General features: G+C 38.5%; 1 protein-coding gene across 1 annotated transcript in view; it reads right to left on the reverse strand.

The window, feature by feature from the left end:
- LOC146146732 (ephrin type-B receptor 1-B-like) overlaps positions 1-16889 on the reverse strand; it is a 50006-nt gene that overhangs the window by 22625 nt on the left and 10492 nt on the right. Inside the window, exons 4-7 of the mRNA XM_083387562.1 lie at positions 15267-15509; positions 14498-14694; positions 13867-13971; positions 4976-5131 (exon numbers count right to left, since the gene is read on the reverse strand). Coding sequence (XP_083243688.1) covers positions 4976-5131; positions 13867-13971; positions 14498-14694; positions 15267-15509 — 701 coding nt within the window. The remainder of the gene's footprint in view (positions 1-4975; positions 5132-13866; positions 13972-14497; positions 14695-15266; positions 15510-16889) is intronic.

Raw genomic sequence — 16889 nt, forward strand, 5'->3', positions numbered from 1 at the left:
AAATAGTGTTTTTTCCTTAAAAAAATGCACCAATATTTGGGTTTGACTAGAACGTAAACGGATTACTTTTTTTTATTAAGTTTTTTCCAATAATTAAACGTTTTTTGCAAAGGCTACTTACGTTTAAAGAAAAACGAAAGAAAAGTCCAATTTCTATTTTTTTTTAATTAAAAGATCATTAGCGCGTTTTTCAGAAGAACTCAAGTTTGATTGACACTTGCTAAATCGAACCTCAGGGGCAGCAGAAACCCAAGTCTCAGAATAACAAAGCATTCTTAAGGGGAAGTTCAAAGTTCACGCTGGAGTTATTTCAGCCTGAGAGGCCTTGGTTTGCTTTGGGATCACATGGGGCGTTTGCGGAACGGCTTAGGTACCCCCAGGGGGCCTGGGGTAGCGGTTTAGGGGTGCTAATGTGTTTGTTCGGCTTAACCTTATTGTGACATTGCGACTAGAGCGAGTTTAGACAACGTTAATTTTCGTCGCATTAAACTCAAAACTAAACCCATTTTTGACCCCATTTTTAACCTGGGTTTACTTTTACCGATACTGTTTTAACCAAATTAGAGTGCTTTTTCAAATTCTAAGCAGTAAAATATTGTATTGTTTGTTTTTTACTAAAATAAAATCCGTCTGCCTGTTAGCACGCGAACTAGCTTTGTTGACCAGTTACTAGTCTACTTCGTTCTTTAGGAGGGTTATATATAAAAAAGTTTCGCATTATTAATAAAAAGAATCATTTAAAAAAAATTAACTTAGTAAGCCTGAATTTTAGGGCGGAATGAATAAAATCAAATAATTGGCCTAAATTAATTTCACAACTTTTTGAACAAGTGTTACCAATCAATTACTGTGCCATTCATAAATACGTTGAAACAAATCTATTTTTTTTTCAATAATGAGCAGGGTGCCACTTTTCATTTATTAGGAGGCGATGGGTGTTAAAGAGTAGCATATCGGAACCATGGGTATTACAGGTCTTTGAAAGATGGCCACAGGTGTTAAAAGCATCTGTACGAACCACAAAACAGTTGAGTGGGAACCAGCGGAATAAACAGCTGTGTGTGTGTGGCGGACAATTACAATAAACCAGACACACGGTTCTCAAGCCGGCGTGTTGGTCACCTTATCGAGGTATGATTAAAAAACAAAGGACTGCCATTGTTTTATGGGTCTGGGAACGGATGCCCTAGCCTTCCGTGCATTGGGATACGATTACGACGGGCAAAAGGCGAGATATCAAGTGATAAATTTCCAGGAGAGCGTTGCCTATCTGCTGTACTGTACAGTAGCTTTCGATTTCGTCTTAAGGCATTGGAACGTGAGGTTTGCGGCCGTTTTTGTTGATTGCTGTCGGGAATTCGAGCCTGTTAAGCGCGTGGCGAGACCTGTTCGATACAATCGCTGGAATTTGTCAAACTATTTTTATGTCGGGAATTGGAAGTCTGAAAACTGGTTTCTAGACTATTCGATTAAAGCATTTTTACATTTCTACAACATTCGATGATAAAAGGATTTTTTTACCGTTTAGTTTGTAAGGTTAATGTTTCAAATGAGCAAAAGTATATAAACTAGTTACTAATATAACAAGGTGGCATTGTGGAAACGTTCCAGTAGAACAATGCGCATTATTGACGTCATAGTGGTTGAAAGTTGTAGCCAAACTTAGTAGTAATAGCAAAGCCTATACAGAAGAAGTCGGCATTAGGTGAACTTTTAAACAAAACTTTCCTCTTTTACAAGAAAATGCCCAATAAAATAACGAACCAAAATAAACAAAAAGCCAAATAAACTACATTAACGCCACAGTTTTATAGTTTCTGCTAACACGGAGTGTTATTTTCCCACACTTTTCCAAGAAAGCTTCGCTTAAATTTGCATTCAACCCCAAATCCGCCATGTTAGTATAATCCAGCACAGCTCAATATACAAGGGCTAGTGGCTTGGCTGTGGCAGGAACGCAGCAGCCAATCGGTGGTTTAATCCTGACTGACAAGCGGCAATTAGTCGGCTATGGGAGTGTGTGTACGGTGGATATACAGCGGCGGTTAATTCCGACAGATCTCCACCTACACTTGCGCTAAAGCCGGAAGGAAACTGTAAACTTGACACCTAAGTTTTGAATTTTTTCGATTGGGTTATCAATATAGCGTAACACTTCAAAAAAAATCGCACCACTGTTATTAAAACTGTCTTCAGTTTGTTTTAAAATGGAAAACTTGACATTTAAGTTTGCATTTGACTGCTTGGGTTATCAACATAACGTAACACATCAAAAGATGAAATATTAAAGTAAAAAGAATTATAAGTGAATCGCGCAATGTAATATTACCCCAGTTATTATTATTGAGCAAAAAAATTGCCAAATCAAGTAACATCGGACATCTTTATAGTCGTGACCATAAGATGCATCCAGCTGTGAAAATGCTGCAATGGCAAAACTACGCAAAACCAAACCCACAAAAAGCGCGAGAAATGGGTTCGTTTTCGTTTATTTACGCGCATAATTCGCTCCCCGGTTGAACGCTGATTCCGCCGAAGCATTCACGTTCAAAAATTATCGCAAACTTTGGCGTGAACTTTTTACGGTTCGATGCCAAACTCGTTTATGGTGTGCTAGAAGCAACGACCGGTTTAACGCCCTTATAAAGAAGGAGTGCCTTGGTAGCAGTTCCAGATGTCGGTACAGTGCATTAGGGAGCCTATTTGTTTTAGTAAAAGGTGCGAAATTGGACACGCCTTGTTTTTTGTTACTTTGGGCCTAAATAGTGTTGGTAAAAGGGTATAAAGTAAAAACAACACATTGCTATAAGCAGGGGGCCTAATTTTTTTTTTTGGGGGGGGAAGCTAAAAGTTGTTTTTTATGGGGAGGGGGCTAGAATTGCCAAGTTCAACTTGTTTTGATTGCGCTCTTTTTCGACTTCATGCCAGACTAATTTAAATCAAGTATATACATTTTTTTAGCAATATTTATCGCTGAAAAGTTCTTTAATTGGCAAAATAAATTGCTGAGAATCGAAAGGTCCATAATAATTACGGGCAAATAATTAAAACTTGCGTAACGGTATTTGTAATATTGCTGAAACGCGTTGTAATCTCGTTTAAATTGGCGAACAAATTTGTCACAAAAAATCAGATTTTTAACTGGAAATCAAGCTTAGCAATTACCCTTGTCGTCCACACGTTTGCAAGATTAAAAAACCGCGCAAAATGAACCCGAAATCGTATCCAAAAACCATTTCCGCCTCGCGCGCCATACATTAATTACCGCATCCAAGAAAGCCGCCATCGCCATTAAAAGTCGATTTCAGCTTAATGAAGCTATGGCGAAACGAACGAACCAATTACCGACATACAGCTCTAGCCCTGGGGCGGGCGTTACCAGTCAACATAAAATGCCAAAGGGAACAATTAAGCGCCCGGCGTGTTCTCTGGGACCGACGCTGACCCCAGCGCGCAAAAAAAGCGCTTTCGCGTCGAAGACAAAGCTTTGGAACGCGAGCGAGCCGGGGTCGGGTTTCGAACCGGCGACCCCCGCAACGGTGTCGGTTACCGCGGGTGCGAACTTAGTGTATTTCCGGAGAGAAACAAAGGAAGGAATGAGCGGAATGTTTTTCTTGGGATAGCTGTTGTTGTGTGACGTCACTTTGGCGCGCGCGCCTTGCCCATTGTTGCGCAACCGGAAAGGATTTTGTGTTTGAAAACATGTAATCGCCATCAGGGACATATGTCACAGAATGCGGTACGGAACGCAACATTTTGTAAATATTTGCGAAAAGCCAGGAAAATAACTTGCAAAAAAGGCCGACGTTCGGAATTTGAAGTTCGAATTTCTCCACTTATATAAAACGAATGGAAAAAAGGACAATTTAAATAGGCAATAATACCGGCTTTAATAGTTTTTTTTAACAGTTTCCCTACGTTAAGCAAGCATGAAACATATACTGTATGTAAAAAAAATCGTTCACTTGAGAGAATCAAAGTTAACCTTACACAAAAACTCTGACATTTTTTTGAATAAATTGGCGATCTAAATAAAAAAATACACAAAAAATGGGCTACAGCATTTACAACGACTAAATAATTAGCCAGATTCTTAAATCCAACCAATCCCATCTTCAACAATTGAGTGAAAATCCGGATTTCGCTCAAGCGAGTTAGATAAAGTGCCAGGGGCTAGAAAATGTGAATTAGGACTCGGGTGAAATCGATGAAAGGGCCTCTGATGGAAGTTGTGCGTTTTCTTGCGTCGATAATTGATCTCTAGGCCGATATAGATTCGCTTTGAATAACGATATACGCGCAATAACGTCGATACGCCGGCCTTTGGGTAATTGAGCTTTCTTGTCCAAAGCAGAGCGCCTTGAATATCATGCAATTTGCGTGAACTGTAATTTATGCCTTGCGTTGGAAATTAAAGCGAGCTTATTTCGTATTTCGTATTTCGTTTACGTAATGCAATTAGTCCTGGGTTTGGAACTGATAAAATGAGGCTAATTCAATTAAAAGCAAGACCACTTCCGTTTTCTTTAGGCAATTTCGTGCTTGCTTCATTAAACAAGCAGGTCGGAGTTTGTCAATATTAGCCGCGGAGCTTCTAATAAGATTGACTCTTTCGCTGTTCAGGCAATAATGAGCGCTTTGTGACGTAATCAAGTGAAAGCATTTTTCAAATATGTTTAGTGCCGTATTTTCTAAGTTTAAGACAAACTTAGCTCAGACAAAAGCTTGTTATTAATTTGCACTAAAACCTGATAAAGGCGGATATTTTTAGAGAGTTCGTCAATTAAACAAAAATACTGTAAAAAAATAAAAATAAGCCTTTAAGAAAAAATTATACCTGCTTTACAATTATCTGTAACACCATTTAACACAAACTCCAATACTATTTTTTCAATATAATAAGAACGGATTTTTATGCAGTATGAATAACCCTTGGCATACATAATCAGCTTAAAAGCACAATACATTTACTCACGTGTGCATGGGACTTCGATGGAATCCGACTCGGCCCTGAAGTAGCCGTATCTGCATTTACACATTGTTTTACCAGGACTGGGACCTACACTGTGGTGTGGGCAGCGGGTACAGGCGTGGTTGCCTGACACTGACTTGTAGAAACCGGCTGGGCAGGCTGAAATGAAAGAAAGTAGAGTTAGATACTCTGGTTGGACACGGAAAAGTTTATTTTTTTGTTCTTAGAGTTCGGTAAGACCAAAAAAAATTAAAAAATTAAAACTAAAATAAATTTAAAAAAATCGTTTTTTTTTGCCAACAAGATGTAAGATTTGGATTTTTAGCATTTTTAACTTCAGCAACATACAAAATTTATGTTTAACTGTTTTTAAGGCTATGCCATTGCATAGACAAAATGTAGACTTAGGTTTTTCGTTTGGGCGTAAAAAAATAAAAAAAAAAGATTTATTTTTTGTTGTCTAATTATACTGAACGGATACAGATCAGATCCATTAGGACAGGTTTCCTCTTAAACTAAAGTATTTTTAAATCTCGAGGTGTCGCCGCAAACTGCTTGTATCTACGGGCGAGGCGATTTGACTAGCCCGGGATGTAACCACAAGTAGCTCGTTTCACATCCCTAATCCACTTCTGGCGGTTTCGACATATGATATTTCGTCGAAAACAGCATAAGTTACAAAACGTAAACATATTTAGCCTGTTATGAATGAATACAACTTCCAGACACTCTTAAATCGGCCGGTGGTGGTTTTTAAAGGTTTAGGGCAAACAACGGGAAAGTTAGATCCTGTTCAGGTCGTCCAATCCCATTCCACATGGCTTACAGTTGTCGGTACACCCGATAAGCCATTCTGGTTTAAGTTGGAATTTCAAAGGCGCTGTCGTTTTCGCGTGATCCCTTGCTTTACATACGGTTTATTAGGAAGTATGTAATAACAGTAAAACACGTAGATTCAATTCGTTAAAAATACACATGGTAAAAACCCAGTCTCAGCAAGTGTATATGTCGTCACAATGAGCGTTGTTGTGATTAGGTTCTAGAGTTGCAAAACAATCAGCAGGCATTTTGCAAACTTGTACCAATTTGTAAGCAACACGGCGTAAAAAAACATAGCATCGTATACCATAGCAGTGTACGACTGTACTGTACGCCTACGCACATAACCTTTTAGTAACTGTTTGGAAATGCGCAGGTTGTTTTATTGCGGCCACCCAACAAGTTAAGAGAACGGCTCCAGGTTAAAATCCCAAACGTAGACGTGACTTGACTGGCAACAATCGAACAGCCGGTCACGTTTTCTTTCTTAAATGGAGCCGGAAGACTTTTAGGGATGGTGCTAAATTAAACTAAATTAAAGAGTAGATCCCTGGCGAAATGGCTTTGTGTGTGTTTCAATGGCCGCGAGATATGTTGGTGACAATTTGAGCTTTCTTATGTTGGAGGTGATGACAAATTTACGATCTGACGAGTCGGATTATTGCAAAATACTAGTCTATGAAGTCAACACGTTGGCATTTTTAACGCAATAGTTACGGCTTATGATATTGTGAAAATCACAATCATTGTAAAGAAAAGCATATCCTGTTAAACGTTAAATCAAGTAAAAAGAGTCAAATAAAGTGAAAATAATTCAATTGAAAAAGGGCCATATACGCACAAAAGTAAGGGGCAAATTAAGGGTAAAAATCAAGTCGAAAATCCGCAAATTAATTTAAAAATCGCCCAATCAGACTGAAAATTGCCAAATCCTTCCAAAAAACTGCCAAAAATAGCCAAATCGGGCAAAAACAGGCCTCCAAATCTAGCTGGCGCCACAAAACCACGCAAGAGCCACTCCAATAGTACGAGGCGACGAATCTAATCAAATCCCGTTTACTTTCCCCAAGGGAACTGCGCTATTGCGGCTACTCGAAAACCGAGCGGGCAAATTGAGGAACTACAACCCCCTTTGAAGCCCCCGACCCTAGAAACAGCCCCAAGGGCCATTGGCGCGATCTCAAGACGCGACAGCGGCATTTCAGCGATGGCGCAATCGCAATTTTCGAGTCGTAACGCGATTCGAGTCTTGTCGCGTCATTTTTGAAGGGCGCTTGAAATTCCGAAAGGCGCCTTCCTTATGACACTGTTTCACATTTACTTCGGGAGAACCGCTGGCACTTCAGAGTTGCGGTAATGGCAAAATTGATTTGATTGAGCGGTTATAAATAGAGTAACTTGTAAATTGAAAATCATAAGTTGGAGAGGACACATTCAGAATTTTTGTTAATTTTTTTTGTGACTATTTGCTGAAAATGAACCGTTTACGACCGTGAGATTATTTACAGTAAAATTAATGGAATTAATCCGCAATCAACGGATTTAAATAAAAAAATGCTCTAACTTTAACCTGTTTCTCGGTTTGCGCTAATGCTGCAAATTAGCAATTATTACGAATGTATTAGGTTAATATTAAACATAGTTTTGGTTTATTTAAAACATTTCGGTTTAAACCACTTCTGCCTTTTTCAAGCAACATGACAGGAATGTTACTTTCAAAGTATCAAGTTTGCAACATCGATTTTAAGAGGAAACGAGAGCGGTTTTCTTCGCGGGTTCAAATTTCACCAAACTTCGCGCGTTTTGCTACTTCAAGGACCACTAGCACCTGCGTGCTGGGTACCGCATGTAACACCGTGTGCTTTTCAAAGTCATACAAACACGTAGAAAGATGCAAAACTGTTGCAGCCAGTTGTTGGTTTCACGCATGGCGCGAAATACCGGTTCAAACCGGATTTAAGCAGCGGAAAGCGGTTTGGTGTCGAAACAAGCTTCATCCGGTCACGACCCAATGAAATACCACTTGTGTGTTCGCATGTAGATTGCAAGGCAGTCGGACATTCGATATCGTTTGCAAGGGAGCTAAGAAACGCTGATATTTTATTGAAATGGCTTTGTCTGAGATGTTTGCCTGCCCTGAACCGGCTAAGGTAAATAAAATAACGTGAGTTTGGGCATTTTGGTGGTTTGATATGACATTCAACAAAGGTGTTAACGCCACTAGTATGTTTTTCATAACTTTGGCAAATTTTTGCCGAAACTGCCTAGATTCGTTCCAATCACCGGTTTAGGAATATCCAAAAAGAAAAACATCTAAAAATTGGATTTCGAAAGAAATATTTCGTCTTTATCTTACAGTTTGAAGTTTACTTTCTTTCTTTTTAATAACCTAGGCGAATTGTGCCACAATTAACTATCTGGTATGACGTTTACCTATAAATTCAATCAGGCGTTTTTTTCAAGGCTGTATGGTAAAATTCTGTCGCAAGTTCGACTCGATTTACAGCGAAATCAATTTGCAGCTTTTCACGCGACGTAATGAGCGCTCCAAACCGGTCATTTTCACACCGTTTCGCAAGTAAACGCCAGTTTACCAGAAAACTTGCCCGAAATTCGCGACAAACCTCGCCGCGGGCTGTCATTAGTTGTTAATCTGAAAGCGAAGCGACGAAAAGCCGTAAATTTCCCACAACTATATAGGGCTATACTGAATCACACACAAAACGATTGGGCAGAGATTTTTTCACGAACTGTCAAAGTTTTTACGTGTTCCTTATTATTCATTTGAATCGTGCAAAAAATCACGCTGTTTTTAACATTTAAAACTGTATACCAGTATTTCGCAGCCTTGTCATAAATTGCATCACAAATTTAGATGGTAATTAAAAAGCTGTAATTACATTTAAAATGGTTTATTTTCCCGAATTAATGAAGTTTAGATCAAATTTATAATAAATTAATAAAATGTGCTGCTATCCATTTAATTCAGTTTGAAAAATAACAATATTTTATCAGCTAAAACTGGACAGCAGTATTTTCGCCTGACACATAAATCGCTTTAGTAGCTTGGTCGATTTTTTTTCGCCGTCATAGAAAAGCCGTGAAACGTATTTAAGGGCGCAGCATAATAATCGATTTTCACCGGCGATGAAGCGAGATTGGAAAGGCATATGCGCGTTGGTCAGTTTGCATAGCGATATAAGCCCCCCATGACGCACATATTGGATCGATAAGACAATTAAAACGCTTCGCTTGTGGCAAAATCACGCCTCCTGCTCATATAGAACGAAAGGCTTAAGGCGTGAATGATTTTCTGGTGCGCTTTTTATTTAAAACCGTCTCCCGTGTTTTTTAATAAAGCTGGCGGTGGTTTCAAAATAGCCGATTTTTGATATGGCTAATTATTAGAAGCATGATTGAATACCTAATGCAACCTCAAGTCAAAAATGATTTGAATTTCATAAAATACTGGTCTTGTAATTTGTTTTTTTACGGATGCCTATTAGAAGAGCGTAGTAAGGTTGGAAAAAACAAATTTTGGCCGTTAATTCGCAATTATATAGGAGCGTGATTCTATTTCTAGCACTCTTTCAAATCAAAAACGTCCAGCGTAAATTCTAACAAGGTGGTGGTTATAAAATTGTCTTTTTTGGCCGTTAAGGCTATTTATAGTTTTCAAATTTGTCCAACGTGAATTCTGAACGCAATGTCGATTTAAAATTTTTTTGGGCCTTTTTTCGCGGTGGCCAATTAGCCGGCAGGTGGTCGTCCACACAACACCGTCATGTTAAGACCGCATTTAAATCCGTGGATTACACAACAAACGTGTGGGGGGAGGGTCCTTTGTGCGCTTTGAGGGGATTTCACAATTACGCGTTTGGTTTGGTTCCTTTGGAGACGATATTTGAAGGGGCGAAATATTTTGGGCGATTAGAAAATTGGCTGCGACGGATTCTTTTTAAACACGTGTTTTTTTTGCCAAATTGGTGACAATTTTTATCAACATTTTTTTATCCAAGAGCAAATAAGGTTTCGAATATCACGATCGCTTAAACCTAATAAGGTTCTAAACAAAAAGTTAATTAAAATGGCGCCTTTTTAAATATATAAAAAGCAAATCTATTTTCTTTTTATCTGTTGTCTCTTACTTTACTCAGCTGAGAAGCAAAGGAGAACCCTAAAATTTGCACGCTATTTTTACCAAACCAAAAATGCAGCAGTATCTCGTTCTGAACGAAATTAACACAGGCTACCTTGCCTTATATTGCAATGCTATTTAACTATATAGCAAGCCAGTAAGAAACCAGCAATTTGGCAAATTCCTCAGATAACTGTTTGCCGTTCTCATAAAACGCACTGCGCGTGTTCGGTTTTATGAGAAAGTCAAACAGTTATCTGAGCAATTAGGAGCATTAAATTATGCGCACAATAAGCAACGTTAAGGCGCAAAAGTTATTTTCGGCTTAAAATATGTGTAATGGACTCCCAGCAATGCCTAGAAAGTGCCAATTAACATGCTTGCCAGATGTGGCGAGATTGATTCGCAAAAATTCGACCGGTTTTGGCTGAAATGCAATTAAATCCGGTTTCGAGTCGCTCAACGTCCAAAAAGAGACCAAAATCGGTTTCTTAATCAGCCTTAAAAGACAAAACGGTGCCTTCGGGCGCCAAAATGTCAATTTTGCCATCTTAGTGAAAGTCTGAGCATGTATTAAGCAGCATTTGGCTCAAAATCGCAAGTCAATTCGGTTTAAGGTCACACAAAGTGCAAAGCAATTTAATCCGCTCGTAGCTAAATCAACACAGCGGCCAAATCGTCACGTTTCGACAAAAAAATCCGAGGTTTCCCAAACCGGATGAAAGCGGTTTAAGGTCAAATTAGACAGGTTTTTATACGAGGCAATCTTTAAACTATTTGTGACCCCATCACTAAAACAAAGCGAGAAAATTTGAGTTCGGTTGAAAAAAAGACAACTTAACATTGTTTGTGGTAGGTTTTTGGTAAAATTGAACGCATTATTATCCGATTTTATACTTTATATAGGCAGTAAAAAGCGTTTTTTAAACTGTGTGTTTTAAAAAAAGCAAAACAGTGCTTTAAAATTTGCGTTCAGCAAAATATAAGAAGATTTCTAGAAGGCTGCAAAGCACTAATATCACTTTAAACGCATAATTTTTTAACTCTTGACTGGAATAACTTGACAGAAATATAAACTTAACGCAAATCACGGTTATCGCAGCCCAAACAATAACACAGGGCCCTAATCTTCGCACTTAACCTTTACAAAAAGGGCGGCCAAGTTGCCTGAGGTCTACGGTTATATCAGGACAGAGCTCACATGCAGAGTGCGATAATTAACACCAGTAATAATCCGCTCCTGTTTACTTCGCATCCCGAGCGTCCTACATCACCGTCAGAGGCCCGATCTCTGTTATTTAATGTCACTCGTTCTACCGTCATTGCGCGGGCCAATTAGCCGCCCTTCTTAAGCTTGGCAGGCGGCTTGCGTTACGTCACAATGCCTTCGTTGGGGCACCTCAATGTGACGTAACAGCGGAATTCACGCCGCAAAGAGAGCTCCCCTAAAAAGCGCGTTTTTGTGTCCAAGAATTTATGGCTTGTATTTTTAAAGGCTTAGAAAAGTCTAACGACTGTCCTTATGATAGCAAACCCTATGGGTAATGAACAGGACTAACTGCAATTTGAATTTTGAAATTAAAGATCTGCAGTGGAATTTTTTTTAATTGCAAAGGTATCTGTATTGAACATTTTCAAACTAAAGAATATTATCCCAGTTTGGCCTTTTGTAAGTAAATTAAGCAGTTGCAATTTGAATTAGTCAAAACAAATAAAAAGCTACTGGATTTGGTATTTTCGACGCTTGCTGAAAACGCTGACAGTTGCAAGTATCAGAATCTAATCCGTTCGACATTTACAGCCAAGGTTTCCTGCAACTTTATCCTGGCGACACAATAAACAACTACCGTTTTACGCGCATCAATCAAGGCTTATACAATTGACCGGGTCGCCTGCAAACCGCAAAAAGACACAGAAAGCAGTGATTTAACTACAGACTGAACATATGTGAGACAAGGAAACTAGAAGGTTTCCAAGAAAAACGATAAAAAGGTGTTAAAACTTAAAATCTTGTTGTAAGTAAAAGGACACAGTAAGAATATCAAAGCCCATATACAAGTATGTAGCATTTTGAAAGTTTCGAATATCTTTTTATTTATTTTCAATATCATTTTGAACGTCGTTCACAAAATGCTACCTAATACAAGCAAAGAGAAGATTTATAACCCGAATCATGATTTTCTAAATATTCCCAGTTGAAAAAAACAGCACCGTAAAATATATCGCCATGAAAAGTACCCCTTTGAAAAACTTCCCACACTATAAATCCGACCCCGTTAAACTCTCGTCGTCATATTTTGCGATAAAATCTCTATTTGCCCATGCGTACAATGAAATTCTTGCGTCGAAGGACAAAGCAGGATATAAAACGAGCTTACGCACACCTAAGCGTGTCTAAAACGTCCATCAAAACTGGTGAGGCAAATATGAATCTGGGACAATCAAATTTGCCAAGCTGGAATAGCCCAGTCAAAAGGGTACAATAGGATGCTGAAACCTATAAGCTGTAATGTCGACCGTGTCTATATATTAAAATTAAATTCAAAACTTGATTTTTTATCTTTAGTTTTTTATCATTAGTTAGCAAGTTGTAACTGGTTAGTTAGCCAGTAATAACGTTTAATACAGTAAAAATTAAATTATAGCACAACAAAGCTGTATTCTAAAACCATTGTTTCGTTCAACAATTAATACAATGATTTTCATTTGTTTGTATAATAAAGAAAAACACATTTAAACCCTGATACCTGTACTTATTTAATACTCAAAAAAATGTCGCAATATGTATAAGACTGTGGGCAAACCTATACGTTCGCTACACCCTGTATGCGAAGACGGCGTTATTGGCGCATTTCTAACGTCAATATTTGCCCTTGGCTATCGTAATTGCAAATTGAAAAGCAATATGTGGGTCGCCAAAGCCACTAATCGGCTAGATTGCAAAGCCAGTTTGAAAGCGCAAGCCTCCATTTTATCAAAGCCTTTACCACCAGGTTTTGATGGCAGATTAAATGTAGACAACTTTTTCGGTAAATTTTTGAAACTCTGTGATACCCGGTTATTAACCTTTGTACGCTTTATAAGGTTATCCAGATCGAATGGCTGCCTTAAAAGCAGACCCTTTTTAACCTTGTATACATTTCACATTTTTGAGCGATACCAAATCAAAAACACGATCCCCAAAACACAAGTCGGCTTCTACAAAGTGGCCATGTAAATTGACCAACTGAGCGGATAAAAGAGCGATTTAAAAGGCTTATTTTGGGAAAGTAATGAGCCTTATCTAATTGCGTGTGAAGCAGCTCAGAGCAATAACCACCGTTGTTTGCTGAAGATAACGTTAGTAGGAGCCGACAGTGACTAGCACCGCCTATGTGTGTACACCTACACCTTTATGACAAGGGTGTGTAATGTACAAGTGGTTCCCATCTCGCGCCCTGTATTGAAAACTATTTTCGAACCCTGCGGCGTGACCTTGCGCTTTTGTGCTGAAATTCAGTTCAATTTCATTTGAGAGTTCTTTGGTTTAATCTGCTTTTTGAAAATATATCAAAGTCATGAGCCGATTTCACATTGTGTAAAATGTAAGCTGTAAATCTTCTGCCAAAAATGTATTTTATGGGACCTAACAGCTCAATAACTTTGGAACCGGCAATATGAAATTTATAAAGTCAAGAAATCGGCTACTACTGTTAAGGTTCATTTTAAGTCGGGCCCAAAGTGAACAAAAACGCTCTGTTGATCGAATTTCGAGATTTTCTTAAGGTTTTTTGATCCTCCGGCCAAAAAGCAGTCAGTTCAAATTCGGATTAATGACAAAAGCGAAAAAGGTCAAACCACCGCCCAAAACTCAAAATTGCCCTCAAAACATACCCTTGGTCGAAAAACAACCCCATAAAACAAAAAGCAAGCAAAAAAACGCCCGAAATCAAATTACCTTGGCATGCTGTTGCTTCTCTGTTTGGTTGGTAGCCTGCCCTGCATTGGCATGATCCGGTGGGTACGGTCCACTCGCCGTTACTGTTGCAGCGGTACATGGGTACTGTGGGTGAAATTGGGGTTAATTTATGTTTCAGCATGAATGCCTTGCCTCGTTTTTTTTTGGTTGTGAGAAATGGATTTCTCGTGCAGGAATTTTGGTAGTTTTAGCAATAAGTTGGCTGGCAATGAATTTTCAATTAAAGTTCTATTTATCAAGTGTTCTAACACAGTTACATAAGTTCTTACTTTTGTAAAAGTCAATTTGACTAACTTTCCTCCAGTAACAATTTGATTGGCTTTATCCAACAAATTGCAAAATGAGAAAATCGAAATGTTAAAAATTAAGGCGGAATTTAATAATTTTCGCGAAGGTATTAGGAAGTTTGTTGCAATGAATCTATAACGGATATAAATATTTATATAGTCCATAAACAAAAGTCATCTTTAGTATTAACTTCGGGTAAAAAAACAAGTTCCCCATACTCTGCTTTTTATACAACTTAACAGTTTTAACCAGAATCAGTTGAAAAAAAGTTGCGGATCATATACCAATTAACAAACTGTTTTGTCAAAAATTAAACACTCACCTATATTGTTGACGTAGACAGCATTGGACACACACTTTCCATCGACGGGAACTAGTGACGCCACTTCACCCCCGGCCACGGTTTTGGGGAAATATGCGAGATTGTGGGTTGTTTCAGGGCAGTAGTGGAAATACAACTTCATGCTCATTATCGACATACAGGCGCCTTGGTCTTGGATAGCAATGTAAAAACCGCGTCTGTTGGACAAATATACAAGAGTTGAGAATGCGAAATTTTCGGGTATTTTCTAATTTTTGCTGTGTCTGATACTTTGCAATTCCGATAACCGATATTTGGGGCTAAATATATCGTCTTGCGATTACACTTCCAACATACCAGAAAATAGAAGCACAGTATTTCGGAAGTTTCGCGTAAAATTGAAATTCTGTATTCATGCCTTATTATATATATCGAAGTGCATTTTTGTAACTTTTTACTTTTGTTATTTATCAGTGATGAAATATAAGTTGACCCAGCAGCCAACCTATTGAAAGATATTAATTCTGACATATTGTTGGCAGGCGTATCGTCAAGTCCCTTAAGGCTCACAGGAAAAATCGGTAATGAGCAGCTATATTTAGAAGTGACGTTATTCGACAAACTACAACCTACTATAAAATGTATTTTATAAAGCAAAATATTGCAATAACAACTTTATATTGTCTCAATACTTAAACAAACATTATGCCTAGGAAAGAAGTAAACTGACAATAAAAGATCACCACTTTTCGCTTTTTAAATGCAAAAAATCTCAATAGGAATACTTCACCTCTTTAGGGGTCCAATCTCCAGGGTTTTTTTGTTAACCCCTCCAGGTCCGCTATTAGAGTCATCAAACCGTTCGCCAGCGGCCACAGTATCCACCTTAATGTACGGTTCTTCCATCCAAGGGGGGAAAGTGGAGGAGGCCACATTAGAATCCGAAGGGTAATAGTAGATGCTGAAGGTCTCGCGGCATTCGCTGCACTTCATCACTGAGAACTCGATGTCAATATAAACTCGCTGCGCCGATCTGAACGAATCGATTAGGTCAAGTTGTGAAGGCAAAGTGCTTTAAGGTGTTTTAGTTACAGCCAAAAAAAGTAGCCAAGGAACTACTAAAACTGGTGTTATTGTTTTAGTGTTCCGATAAAACAATGCCCTCTTTGTAGACGTCACTATAGCTAGTTGTTTTGAGTAGAACATGGAAACCATTTAACAGTCGCTTTATTTGAAATAAGCGCCATTGTTTTTTAAGTTCCAAAAAAATAAACGTTATCAAAGTCCGTACACAAGTTGTCACCATTCTTTTTAAAGTTCCACAGAAAACAGTGGTCATTAATGACGTCATAAACGTAAGTTGAAGCTAAAGTTGGACGTAATATCAAAGTCCAAATAACAGTATGCCACACTGTTTCAAATTATCAAAACAACAAGATTAATTGTCGGTTGCGCTTTAATTGTAAAAGAGCTTAGTAGACTTGCTATTCATCACAACGTGATCTGGTAAAGTCGACCAAACCTCGATTTTACACGTTGGTCAATGTTATGCTGTAGAAATATGGTCTGGGAACAATGGTTGTGTAAATACAAGCCTTATGCGCATTTAGTCGGCATTTAAGCATACAAAGGGTTAGGAGCATAATAATTGCATTTGAACAAAGGAAAACGCAAAACCAACGGAGCACGGCTATATTCAGGGGCACGAGAACAATCTCTTATAGGATAATATACATGGGTTTGCATTGACAAATGTTGCTTTGTTGGAACTCCTACAAAATACGGAGCGTAGATCACATTTCATAGAAATATGAATAATAGTTTTCTTAAATGTTGGATTTGAAAATATTCAATATAAGTTACACACATATATGTGTTTAACAACTGTGATGTGTTTCTGGCCTGTCTTGCTCACATCATTGATCGACTGATTCAGTTAGTCTGCGCTTGCTTTCGGTGTACTTTGAAAGTAGGGACAACTGTTAGAGGCTGTATGGCAGCCTTGGCTATAGAATTGACCTGTAATAACCCCTCAGAAACGCAACGTCATAAAAGAGGTCAAAAATATCGCCGGATTCTAAATTCTTCCCCGAGCATGTGTTTGTAGAATTAATTTGGAGGCTAAAACTTAATCGTTTTGCGTGGATGCATTGTTAAAATAAAGTGCGAAATTGCCGAAAAACCGAAATGTTCGTAGGCCGGAAATGACTGGACACCGTAGGGCGGTTAAAAGTGTCTAGTTTTTGCGTGATTATCGATCGTTGAAGTGACGCGGTCTCGTCTTTGTAGAGTCATCGGGGCCGCAATTGAGATTCCCAAAGGACAGAGTCACAAAGTTGCACTTCACTCGTCGAGGCGCGCCGATAAGCGGCTACTCATCACTTGCGACAGATCGAGTCCAATTGAGAGAAAG

Source organism: Ascidiella aspersa, chromosome 4 (genome assembly GCF_963924565.1).
Source record: "Ascidiella aspersa chromosome 4, kaAscAspe10.2, whole genome shotgun sequence".
Taxonomy (NCBI): domain Eukaryota; kingdom Metazoa; phylum Chordata; class Ascidiacea; order Phlebobranchia; family Ascidiidae; genus Ascidiella; species Ascidiella aspersa.